The 11626-nt window shown below is 35.4% G+C and overlaps 1 protein-coding gene and 1 pseudogene across 7 annotated transcripts; one reads left to right on the top strand and one right to left on the bottom strand.

Annotated features, from left to right (window-relative positions):
• The first annotated feature begins 659 nt into the window (after positions 1-659).
• On the top strand, positions 660-7024 carry LOC140850989 (uncharacterized; annotated as a pseudogene).
• LOC140857138 (uncharacterized) lies at positions 677-10625 on the bottom strand. Of its 7 annotated transcripts, XR_012140662.1 has the most exons (6): positions 10203-10625; positions 8446-8573; positions 7065-7121; positions 2641-2705; positions 1762-1980; positions 677-815 (listed from the first exon to the last, which is right to left on the bottom strand). XR_012140662.1 is itself a non-coding variant. In XM_073255619.1 (5 exons), exons 1-4 carry the CDS (start codon positions 10358-10360, stop codon positions 1957-1959), a joined length of 375 nt encoding a protein of 124 aa, XP_073111720.1. In that variant the 5' UTR covers positions 10361-10625; the 3' UTR covers positions 677-815; positions 1762-1956. The 7 variants fall into 7 exon arrangements, 2 of the variants coding, with proteins under 2 accessions (XP_073111720.1, XP_073111684.1); XR_012140672.1 differs by lacking the exon at positions 2641-2705; XR_012140678.1 differs by lacking the exon at positions 2641-2705 and having other exon boundaries at positions 1762-1875.
• Between the last annotated feature and the right edge of the window lie 1001 nt (positions 10626-11626).

Genomic DNA, 11626 nt, shown 5'->3' with positions numbered 1-11626 from the left:
CATATGTTAGGAGTCAAAGACTCTTGATATTACTATCATGAATCTAAGCAAAGGGGCATGAGAGTCCAACTAATAACAGGAATCCAGTTTTAGTTCTGTAATCTCATAGTCTAGTGACAATGGAGGACAAACAAGTACCGTTGCAATGTAATCCTGCATCCAGAATGCTTTCATAGTATTTGTAATCAAGCTACATACCTTTGTTTCCTCAGCCAATTTTTTATTGTCCAATTCATTTGTTGCAGATGCGACCTAGAAATGGCAAAAATTCATTAGCTATTTATCGGTAGTTTTTCTTTTATATCCTAATTTGTCATTAGGTCTCTCATGAGAATGCCTTTAAGTATTTAAAATAAATCATATTACCAGTAGCAGACTTCCTTTTTTGTGATTGTGGCATACTGGTATTGTCTTATGTAAACTGTACCCTTAGAATTACTGTTATTGTCTACAATTGTATTATCTGAAATTGTCTCTCTTTCTTATCAACTCTATTATATGTTCATGATATGCATACTGTTATATGTTAACCAATAGGGAAGTTGCATTAAATAACATATTGTCCATGCGAATCAAACTCTGACATCGAGGCTCGACACTTGTTAATTTTCCCACTTTGTGTTCAAAACTTTGTTATATTTTTATATTGTGCCAGCACGGATCCTTCTGCCACCTTGATCACATGGAAACACCAATGCTGTCGGAGCCAGGATCATCTATTGGAGCTGCTGTTGCAGCATCGGTGACAGTACCATCTCAAGCAATTCGTACTGTTTCATTTTCTTTGGCATGGGCTTGCCCAGAAGTAAAGTTTCCTAGTGGAACAATTTATCACAGGTGAGTGGGTCAATTCTTGTATAACAGAACTTTGAGGAGATCTGCAATTCCAATAATTTTTCTCATGAAAATATAACAACAGGCGCTACACAAAATTTTATGGCACTGATGAAGACAAGGCAGCTGCAAATCTTGTTCATGATGCTCTTATGGGTAAGCTTTTGTCAGAGAACTCAAATGATCATTGATATTTTTTTTTCCTTGTAGAACTATGATAACTAGCTCTTGTACATCTACTTCGGAAGCATTTATCTTTGGAAAGTATATGAACTTCATTATGAATCATTGATTAGTGGAAAATAACTGCAAGCAGTTTGTGTTAACTAATCAATTGAACCAAAAAGCTTAAGCTGATAGGTAAAGGGTCAATAAATATCAGGTTTAACACACCGGCTCATGTGCAGCCTGGGTTGCAGAAGGACCATGTTAACTGAAATAAGTGAAGATAACAAAAATAATGACTGAAATGAGCCAACAAAATAACCAGGATAGCGAAATAAATAATTCGTATAGAGGGGATTCAACTTATGACCTCCAACAAACCTAAGCTTAACTAACCAGTTGAACCCAAAAGCTTTAGCTGATTGGCAAAAGGTCAACAATGTATATACGGCTTAACAGTTTGATGGATGTTGATACTTTGGTATCATTAAGATTGTGTTTTGATGATCCCCATGTGCATGGAAAGAGTAAATTTAAGGGAAGTTTGGAATACATAAATATGATTATGTAATGCTAGCAAATTTTCAGAGCATCAAGATGAAAGCAGATGTGGATAATTGCAATCATTTTGAACAAGATTTATGGCTGGCCGTCTTTTGATACTTCAAAAGGCCTATCAACAATCAAGCAAGATTATTGCGAATATGATTTTTTTAGCTTTAAACTATCTGGAGATATTGTATATTACTACAGAATACTCACCATATGTCCAGCTTAACGTCGGTGCAAGATCCTCCTTTATGGGGCCGATCTCTTTAAGCATCAGTTTGTATCATATGATGCTCTGTCCATTTCAACTTGGTATTGTTTGGTGTTCTACAATATTTGGCCATGTTACTTGAAGCATACAATTTTTAAGTAAACACGACATCATCTAAAGCTTATTAATTTGGCAGGTCACTGATGCTTTCCTTCGACCTTCTGTAGAATATTTTAAGGACAAAATACATGGTTTACATGATGAGAAGTAACCTCAAATTCATATCAAGTAGTTTTTGTGTAAAATGATTCATTATAGTAACGCAGTTTATCTACTCATGAACTAGGTTCTCTCTGGACAAAATCAATGAAATCAAAACAATTAATATAAATCATGTATGATTTGATAGCAAATATCACATTATAAATAATTTTATTACTATATCCCTTGGGTAATATATACCGCAAAAAAAAAAAAATTGAGAAAGGATAGGTTGAATGCTAAATCAAAGTCCACATCAGCATCAGGTGAGAGATCAGAAGACAACTAGCCCATGGCCTCATATAGTTGTCTAACTTATATTTCCGCTGTAGTTTTCTGTGGTCCACCTTTCTCTATTTCAGTTGTGATCAACGTGACATGAAATTGTCTACTTATTCGTAGTCCATGATCTATTTTAATGAAAAACTAAATGTTGGTTACTGATCATGTTGCTTAAGAACTATCCTGAAATGTGATGAATCCAAGTGCTTTAGAAGCCTTATTTTGAATTTTAGTCCAATACTTCACACAGAGCATGCATTTATCTATTTTTATTTTATATGAACTTGTACGAATTCTATTTGAATAGGCAAAATAAAATAAATAGGTAGAGTGCTCACATGGTCATGAATATATAATAGTAAGTCAGCTTCCCAGAAGATCCATTTGAAGATCTGGTGGATTCCTATAATATGAACATTCGAACGTTTAGCAGCAGAGTTTACAGTATAAAAGGAGGTTAGAGAACAAGTTGGTCATGCATTATTTGTTAGAATATGTTTGTGTTAACAAAAAAACCTTCATGGCAATATTAAATTTATCTAATACCAAGGAGTCAGTCCCTAAGCCGTTCAGTTTTAAAGCATTTCAGTAGTGTTAGTTGTTAACTATATAAAGAGCCACTTCAGGCTATATTTGGTTTCCAAGAAAATGAAAGAAATGAAAAGCAAATCAACAAAGAAAAAAAAATTGAGGAATTGCTCTTGTTTGGTTATATTAGGAAAATTGCAACATTTTAGAGAAAGTTGTGGGATATAAATTAGTTATTTTGATTAATTAACCTTTCATTATTTCCTCTCAAATCACTTCCTATCAGAAAAATTTATGGCCTCTTGGTGAAAATATTTAGACCTTAAGGTTTGTTTGGTTGCCAAGAAAAAAAGGAAAGAAAGAGAAATTTGAGGAAAAAACAAACTGAAAGAAAAGAAACAAAAATTGAGTATTTTATCATGTTTTCTTGCAGTATGAAAATTGGAGAGCAATTTGTTAAGAAAGTGGTCAAGACATAATAGTTAGCTTGAGTCATTTCCTGCTTGTCTTTTCTTTCGAAATCTCTATCTTTTGGATAAGAGAAATTTTAGACTTGTTGAAGAAAATTTTGACTCTATAATTTCTCTTTAACTTTCTCTTCCTGCATTTACATTTATTATGAAACAATAGAAATAAATATTTCTTTATAACAAACTTTCTTTTAAAAAAAAAAAAAAAACTTTGTCTGCAACCAAAGAGAGCCTTGATTTTCTTGTCTCTCCTTGATTCCAATAGAAAAGCGGATTCAGTCCAATGAACTTACTTTTCTCCACTTCTCATGAATGAAAACAGAGCATTAAGAGACCATAATTTTACTTGAGCAGATGGAGAACAACAAATATGTATGGATTCACATATTGACTGTAGAAGCTTCTCTAACGGAGCCCTCTGAGTTATGATCTGCAACATATCTTTTTTTTTTTTCGAGATTGTTACAATGAATGTTCCACCAAAATAATATCATTGTACTTAGTTTAATTAAAAATCTTATCTTGATTATTAGTATGAACATTTTTCATCTTGGAATTTCATAAAATCTTCTCTTCTTGTTTTAACCTAGAACATTGCCATTGGGAGTCTCAAATTGAAGATTGGCAAAGACCATTCTGCAAGACTGCCAAGACAAGAGGCTTCCAGAATGGTATATTCGAAATTTCCCCACATTAACCAACTTCTTATCTTGCAGCAGAAACAATCTGAACTTTTTAAGGTTCTGTTCAGGTACCCAATCACTTTATTTAATGAGCTCTATTATCTGAATGCTGGAGCATCAATTTGGACAGGTAATATTAGTTTTTTAATCGTTTAATTCTGTTGTCCTAATACATGCACTTCAGTTTGTTATGTAAGCATAATCATATTCTGTTATTCAGATGGATTGCCTCCACCACAGAGTTTGGCAACAATTGAGAAAAGAAAATTTCCCTAGATTTGTCCAGTTCAGGATATAAAGAAATGAATGGCTTCATCCCCCTAAACAATACAGCTTCTGACATCCTTAACAGCTTGTCATCGATAACCAAAAAGTTAGAGTCTCGTTTTGCATCAAATGCTGCTCTCGGTACATCATTGCTTCAAGAAGGAGAGGAAAATGTTGGTCAGTTTCTCTACCTTGAAGGGGTAGAGTATCACATGTGGAACACTTATGATGTCCATTCTACTCATCATTTGCTCTGACCATGCTTTTCCCCAAGCTTGAACTTAGCATCCAAAGAGACTTCGCAGCAGCAGTAATGATGCATGATCCTTCAGAGAAGAAATTAATTGATGGCAAGTTGGTCCCAAGAAAGGTTCTTGGTGCTGTTCCTCATGATCTTGGACAAAGGACCCATGGTTTGAAGTAAATTCTTACCACCTTCACAATACAGATAGGTGGAAGGACTTGAATCCTAAGTTTGTTTTACAAGTTTATAGAGACACAGTTGCCACAGGTGACAAATCCTTTGCTCGAGCTGTTTGGCCTTCTGTCTATGTGGCAATGGCTTATATGGATCAGTTTGACAAGGATAAAGATGGAATGATTGAAAATGAAGGCTTCCCTGATCAGACCTATGATGTATGGTCAGTTACTGGTGTGAGTGCTTATACTGGTGGCCTCTGGGTAGCTGCCCTACAGGCTGCTTCAGCCATGGCAGGTATGGTTGGTGACCAAGCTTCTGAAGATTATTTTTGGCATAGATATCAGAAAGCAAAAGCTGTATATGAGCAATTATGGAACGGTTCTTACTTCGAATATGATAATAGTGGTGGACCAACAAGCTCATCTATTCAGGCTGACCAATTGGCTGGACAATGGTATACTTTTATGGATTTGCTATACCTTTTCACTACTCATCTGAACTCAGCTGTCTCTTTGAGTTCTGAGATATCTGAAATGAAATGCTATATCCATGGTTCCTGTGTATTTTTCTTATGGTTAATGGATTGATGGCCATAAATTTCTAAACTTCATATAGAAGTTTGTTTCCATGCTTTTTTTTTTTTTTGGCTTGAAGAATGTAATATGCATCGCCTGCATTCTATATTGTTTTTTTACTTGCCATAACATTATATTTTTCTTTATTTCCTAATTCTTCTGTTAGTACATTGGCAGAAATATTTTGCAGTTAAGACTGTTCCTCTGTATTATCCTAATTCTTGCCTTGCTATAGTTTAGCTGTAACTTGATATGATGTTACATCCATTCTCTACATTGCACTGTATATTCAGGAATTTCAATACATTATAATAGTTGAGCTTTTCTTCTACATTATAAAGTAAGATGTTTCAATTATAGCAATTATAATGACTTTGGAGTTTGCTCTGGTGAAAATTCATTCACGCACCCCCTTTTAGGTATGCTAGAGCATGTGGTCTTCTCCCAATTGTTGATGAGGACAAAGCCCGAACTGCATTGGAAAAGATTTTTAGCTTCAATGTCTTAAAGATGAAGGATGGGAAGCGAGGAGCAATTAATGGGATGAGACCAGATGGTACAGTTGACTTTTCATCGCTGCAATCAAAGGAGGTATGGCCTGGAGTGACATATGCTGTTGCAGCTGCCATGATCCAAGAAGGCATGACAGAAACAGCTTTCAAAACTGCACAAGGAATATATGAAACGGTCTGGTCTGAAGAAGGACTTGGGTAAGCTTTGACTTTTCTTCCACTTCTTTATAAGATTTTGGGGTTGAACTATCCATACTTTGACTATAGGTTCTTGTTTGTTATACAACAACTCCATCTTAGCAGACTGTGTTTGAATCTAGGCTGATTACTTGATTGTTCTTTTTTCATTTCTCTGCATTATGAATTCGTTTTTAAAAAATACAACTAAAATGATCTGATTAATAGAATGGTTCAACCTAGCACTTATGGGACACAACAATCCAATTTGATATTAGAATCCTGCTTAGAGAATATTATTTATGTGCATGTGAACAGAGTATCAGGACAATGGAGAAATCTTGTACTTCTGTATTTAGTTTGCATCGATTGAGGTTTCTAGCAGAATGGAAAAAAAACTGGCAGAATTTTTTTCACTGAGGTCTCTACCTGACATGGACTTACTGGCATTACTAAAGTTATTTGTCCAGCATGTGTTTTTTTTTCCTCCCATCTCCCAAGCTACCCTGCATTTGGATCTGTTGAAATCATATATCCACTACTTGACATACATGTTTTCCAAATTAAGGTTACATAATACATGTTCTTCTTGTTCTTGCTTCGACTATTTGTTTATGTTTTTTTCCTTAATTTTTAATTCCAATCACAGGTACTCCTTCCAGACTCCTGAAGCATGGAATACAAAAGATGAGTACAGATCTCTGCAATATATGCGCCCGTTGGCCATATGGGCAATGCAGTGGGCATTATCCCCACCAAAGCTCTACAAGGACGAATCAAGGATGGATAGAAATGGAGATTCGACCAATATGAACAATGTGGAATTCTCTGAGGTTGCTAAATTTCTCAAGTTGCCAGAAAAGAAGCATACTAAAAGCACACTTCAAGTCATCTTTGACATTGCTCGTCAGAGGCTATGGCCATACTAATGAATCATCTAAAACTTCTTGCTTGGATGGGCAGATGAATTTATATTTGAGACATTTGAAATGTGATCATAATGTACAAAAAGACCGTATATACAAAAATAGTAGTAATTATAAACAAATAAATCACTATTGTCAGTCTATAATAGAGTTATTGTTATCAGACTGGTATTTATAATCTGTGGTCAGCTTACAGAGCTTACATTAGGGTGACAAGTTTGCTTCCTGTACCTGTCTTGAGGTGCTGTCCTTGGCAGAGCCTGACCGAAGCAGAGCTTACATTAGGGTAGAAATGCAAACTGAGAACTATGTAATTCATTGGGACTTGAACATCGACAAAAGCCGGGGAAAGTCTTACAGAATCAAGAAGGAACATAAGAGAGCAATGAAATGTGTGCAACTGTCTAAAGCAATTTGCACTATACTCTTACTAAACAATCACATGCTCGAAGTATAACCTATCCAAAAATTAAGAATCTTGGAACAAAAAAATAATAAATACATGAACTACATGAAATTAAATAATAGTATCAGTTGATGAAAATTTTGACCTACACCAATTAAGTTGTACATAATAATTTGTGAAATGCAATACAACTGATATTCACTTTTATCTGCCTTAGCTAGAAGAATAACCATCAATTTATCCAGAAATTACTCACCAATAAAAGATGAAGACCTGCTAGTAGAATAAAATGAAAAGCAAGCAAACAAGAATAAGGGATCCCATGTTTATGCATTTTAACCATGATTCATGATGCAAGTCTCAGACTAATTATCCAAGAAATAAATAAAAGTGACCAACTGCTTGAAGCCTTGAACTGATCATGGAGCAGCCCAACTCAATTATCTGCGTTAACTGGTATCAGAAGAGTAAAATCTAATAGTCACTGTTGAGGAAATGCCAAGAAATGCATGATATTAACCGGGTTATGATCAGTATTCATGCTGCCTTAGGCTCCAATAATAGGAATTATATCAACAGATGCATAAATGGAAATGAGATTGACTATCTACATTATCTAGATTGTCAGTTTAAAGAAAAAGTATTTTCAAGTGAAAAAAAAAGTTCAAGACTGTTTCCCAACTGCTATGCACCATTTCATTAACACATGGCATTAACAGAAATAATAATTTTCTTCGGGTTTGTTAACTATACAATTAGTCTAAAGCAGAGGTAAACACAATAAAATCGAAGTACAGCCAAGAAAAGTCTAATTGAACTGCCCTGTATCAGACATCATTGATCTAATCATCACAAGATCATGTTGAAGGTGAGATTGTGCTTTAACTTCTACAGCATACAAACACCTAGAGATAGTCGATTATGAGAATATGAAAGCTCGCAAACAATGGAAGATACACTATCATACAACAATTTAATGACATAAAGGAAATCCACAAGTAGTCTTCATGTTCTCAGAATGCATTTAGGCGTTAAACTGAGGAATGTATCCATTGCAGCTATAACTGAATCATGGCATCATCAAAATGATGAAATACTTCTGAACACATGACACATATAGGTCTTGTTAGATTATGAAATTTGGTGCTTTAAGTCTTAAAGCAGTATTAGTGTCTTACCAACTATAAATACTCTGCAAAAGCAAGGTTCAAGCGAGATACCCCTCTTCAGCAGATGAAAGTGCGGGATGGAAGTAATATTGCACTGAGAAACCAATGCTGACCCCTTGCATAAAGCATAGCTACATCTGCATTAGGAAGCGAATCAGTTCCAAATTGGCATCTTCAGCATAAATAAACAGTGGTAACTGTCACAAAGTGAGTTTCATGCAGGACATGCAATAGGGCAAGCCTCAACAGATTTTATTCTGAAAAATAAGCTCTCATTTCTTGATGCAAAGGAAAAAAGTGCATAGTATCTTGTCACTGTTAGTGAGCAAGGCCATTCAATTCTGTAACTTTGGAAACATCATCAGTTTAAGTCATGCTATGGCATTTTCCTAGATCGACAGTTCTCCATGGCATACTGAAATCAACTCCAGCTAGTTTATTTGATAGATGAGATAATTTTATAAAACATGTCCACAGAATTATCCCAAATAAACCAGGATTTGGGCACAAAGATTTTCTAAACCATATTGCATTTCCAGCAATTCAGGCTATAACAAAAATCATTATAGATTAACATCGGTGAAAATGATTATCATGCCCAAGAACTACATAAAAGAAAGATTGCACATCCTAGGAGTTGTAGAATAAAAGGATAGTTTATGAACATTGCAATCACTTCTAAGAGAATTCCCTTACTAAAGCTTAGAGATCTTTGAAAACCTATCGAAGTTGCACCCTACATTACCACTTCACAAATGGTCAAGGCATTTGCACAACTCTTTCATAATCCTAGTCAACTCTGAAGAAAGACAACCAGAAAACCCAGAATCCATGCAGATAAATCCTATCTATAACCATGTCATGGTCAGTCTATGACGTTATAACCCATATCACCGAATGAAAACCGACCAATGCTTCAGAGAAAGCATTTGTTTTAACAAATACTGCTATTGTACTGGTCTTATAAGGCTATAGATGACCAAAAGGTGTACAAACATACGTACATATATAGACACATACATTGATAGATAGATACATAGATTCATATGTATGTATGTATGCATGTATGAATGTATGTATGTATATTTTGGACAACCCCCAGCCCTTCATCTCTGCCAAGCATGATGAAGAATAGCTAAGCCAAAATTGCAATTGCAACTTCATCAGTATTTTCAGTTTCAAGTTTCAACTTTGCCCCTTCCAACAAATCAATGTACAATTATATAATAACATTTTATCCACTGCAATCCGAGAAAACTGAAATCATGCCAATCATGAGTGTTCAAAAAAGTTATGAAGCAAAATCTTTTAACCCTTTGCAAAGAACCAGAACAAAGTAAGATCCTAAAAATCATTGCAAAAAAAAAAAAAAAGGCCCCTCAGCAGTATTACTAGTTTTACATGTTTGAGGCAATTAGCAAGCATTAAAAAACCCATAAAGGGCATTCAGAACAAAAGGGAATCCTGCAGGTTCTCTTTCAAGAAGGTTGAATCTTAGTACAGGGGGAATATAAAAAGGTTTGCAATTTAAATTAGAATCTATACGAATCAACTTAGCTATATCTGGAAGATGAAAAGCTTCTCCCTTTGTCTTTGCCTTTAACATGCACATTCCCTGGTATTGCTCCAAAATATAAATTATGTAAACAATACATACGCACTATTCATCAAAACGAGTGTGGAATACCAAGTGGGGGAATTGATAGTTCGAACAGGACACAAGCATTAAGGAAGATGACAGGAATAAAAGCCACGAAAGCGAGCACCTTGCTGTTAGAAACTTCAAGTTTTTACGAGAAGATGGAGCAAACTCAGATGTAGGCTGCTGTCCCGATGTAGGGTTTATACTCTCTATAGAAGGATGCTGGGGTTTCGGCGACGGTGCCTGGGCTGGAGAGCTCGGGTTTCTTCTCCGGGGCCTCATCGCCCTCGGGGCTCCGCTCCAGATCCTCCAGTTTCCGCCTGTAATCGGAAACAGCGGCAGGGATCTCGCTTTCAGCTGGAGCTTCTGAGTCTTGTTGTTCGTCCGGTGCCGGGGTTCCTCTGTTCGGGGTCGTTTCTTCAGCGGGCGGCGAGGCTTCTGATTCTGAGACCGCCTCTTTGGCTGGTTCCGCCACCGGAGAGATCACTGGTACTGGCGCTGCCACTGATGCGGCTTCCGCCATCAGAGAGGAATCGGATTCAAATACGCATCGGTAACTCATCGTCGAGGTTTTTTTACCGGATTAATGTTAATTTTAAAAAAAAATATCCAAATAATGTTCTCTTAAAATTATTTTCTAAAATACCGTCTAGAATAAATTTTTTTGAAAGAAAAAATAATTTTTTATACTGATTCACCGATCTGACCATCAACTAGAGATCAGATGGACCATAAAATGAGTCATCTTATAATAAGACGACTCATAAAGTCACCTTATAATAAGACGACTTTATAAGTCGTCTTATTATAAAATCGTCCTATTATAAAATGAAATCGCCTTGTAATAGAACGATTTTGGCCCCCACACTCCATATTACTATTTCAGATTCAAATTTTGCTCCTTAATTGAGTTATATATTATTTTTTTAATATTTTATTTTTAATCATTTATTGAGGCATCAACTAATTATCTTGATTGCTCATTTAGAACAGTACGAAATACCTTCCAATTTAAATTTTAGTTTGCAGCAGCAACTTGACATAGGTCGACCTATGGAATTCTCCAAGCATCTCCAACTTGATGAAATTATAATTTTGATATTCTCTAAGCATCTTTATCTATTAAAAAATTTTTGACTTTTTTGAGATATAAATTCAAATTTCTCCAACCCTATTTATAATTAACATGGCAGGATATTTTAGAAATGATGGACAATCCCAAACTCCACCCTTATAACTTATATCAAGATCAATAATTAATTTTTTGCGCAACTAACAAAAATTGTAACGTATGCTTTTAGATGAAAAAAATTGTAACATTAATTTTAAAATAATATAATCCAATAGTTGATGATTACAAAATTTTTTAGTAAAAAAAAATGTACAAGTATCACACTATCGAGAAGCGTGTATATCAAAATATTGGGGCCTCTTCCATGCCCGCCTCTCGTAAACACGTGTCATCTCTAGCCGCTGGCGTGATGGCTCAGACACGATATCGACGGGTGGGGAGGGAGGTGATGGCGTGCTCGGCCTATCAACATGTGC

The sequence above is a fragment of the Elaeis guineensis genome, chromosome 1 (assembly GCF_000442705.2).
Source record: "Elaeis guineensis isolate ETL-2024a chromosome 1, EG11, whole genome shotgun sequence".
Classification (NCBI taxonomy): domain Eukaryota; kingdom Viridiplantae; phylum Streptophyta; class Magnoliopsida; order Arecales; family Arecaceae; genus Elaeis; species Elaeis guineensis.
The sequence above is the reverse complement of the archived record's forward strand: the minus strand, read 5'-3'. Positions and strand labels throughout refer to the sequence as shown.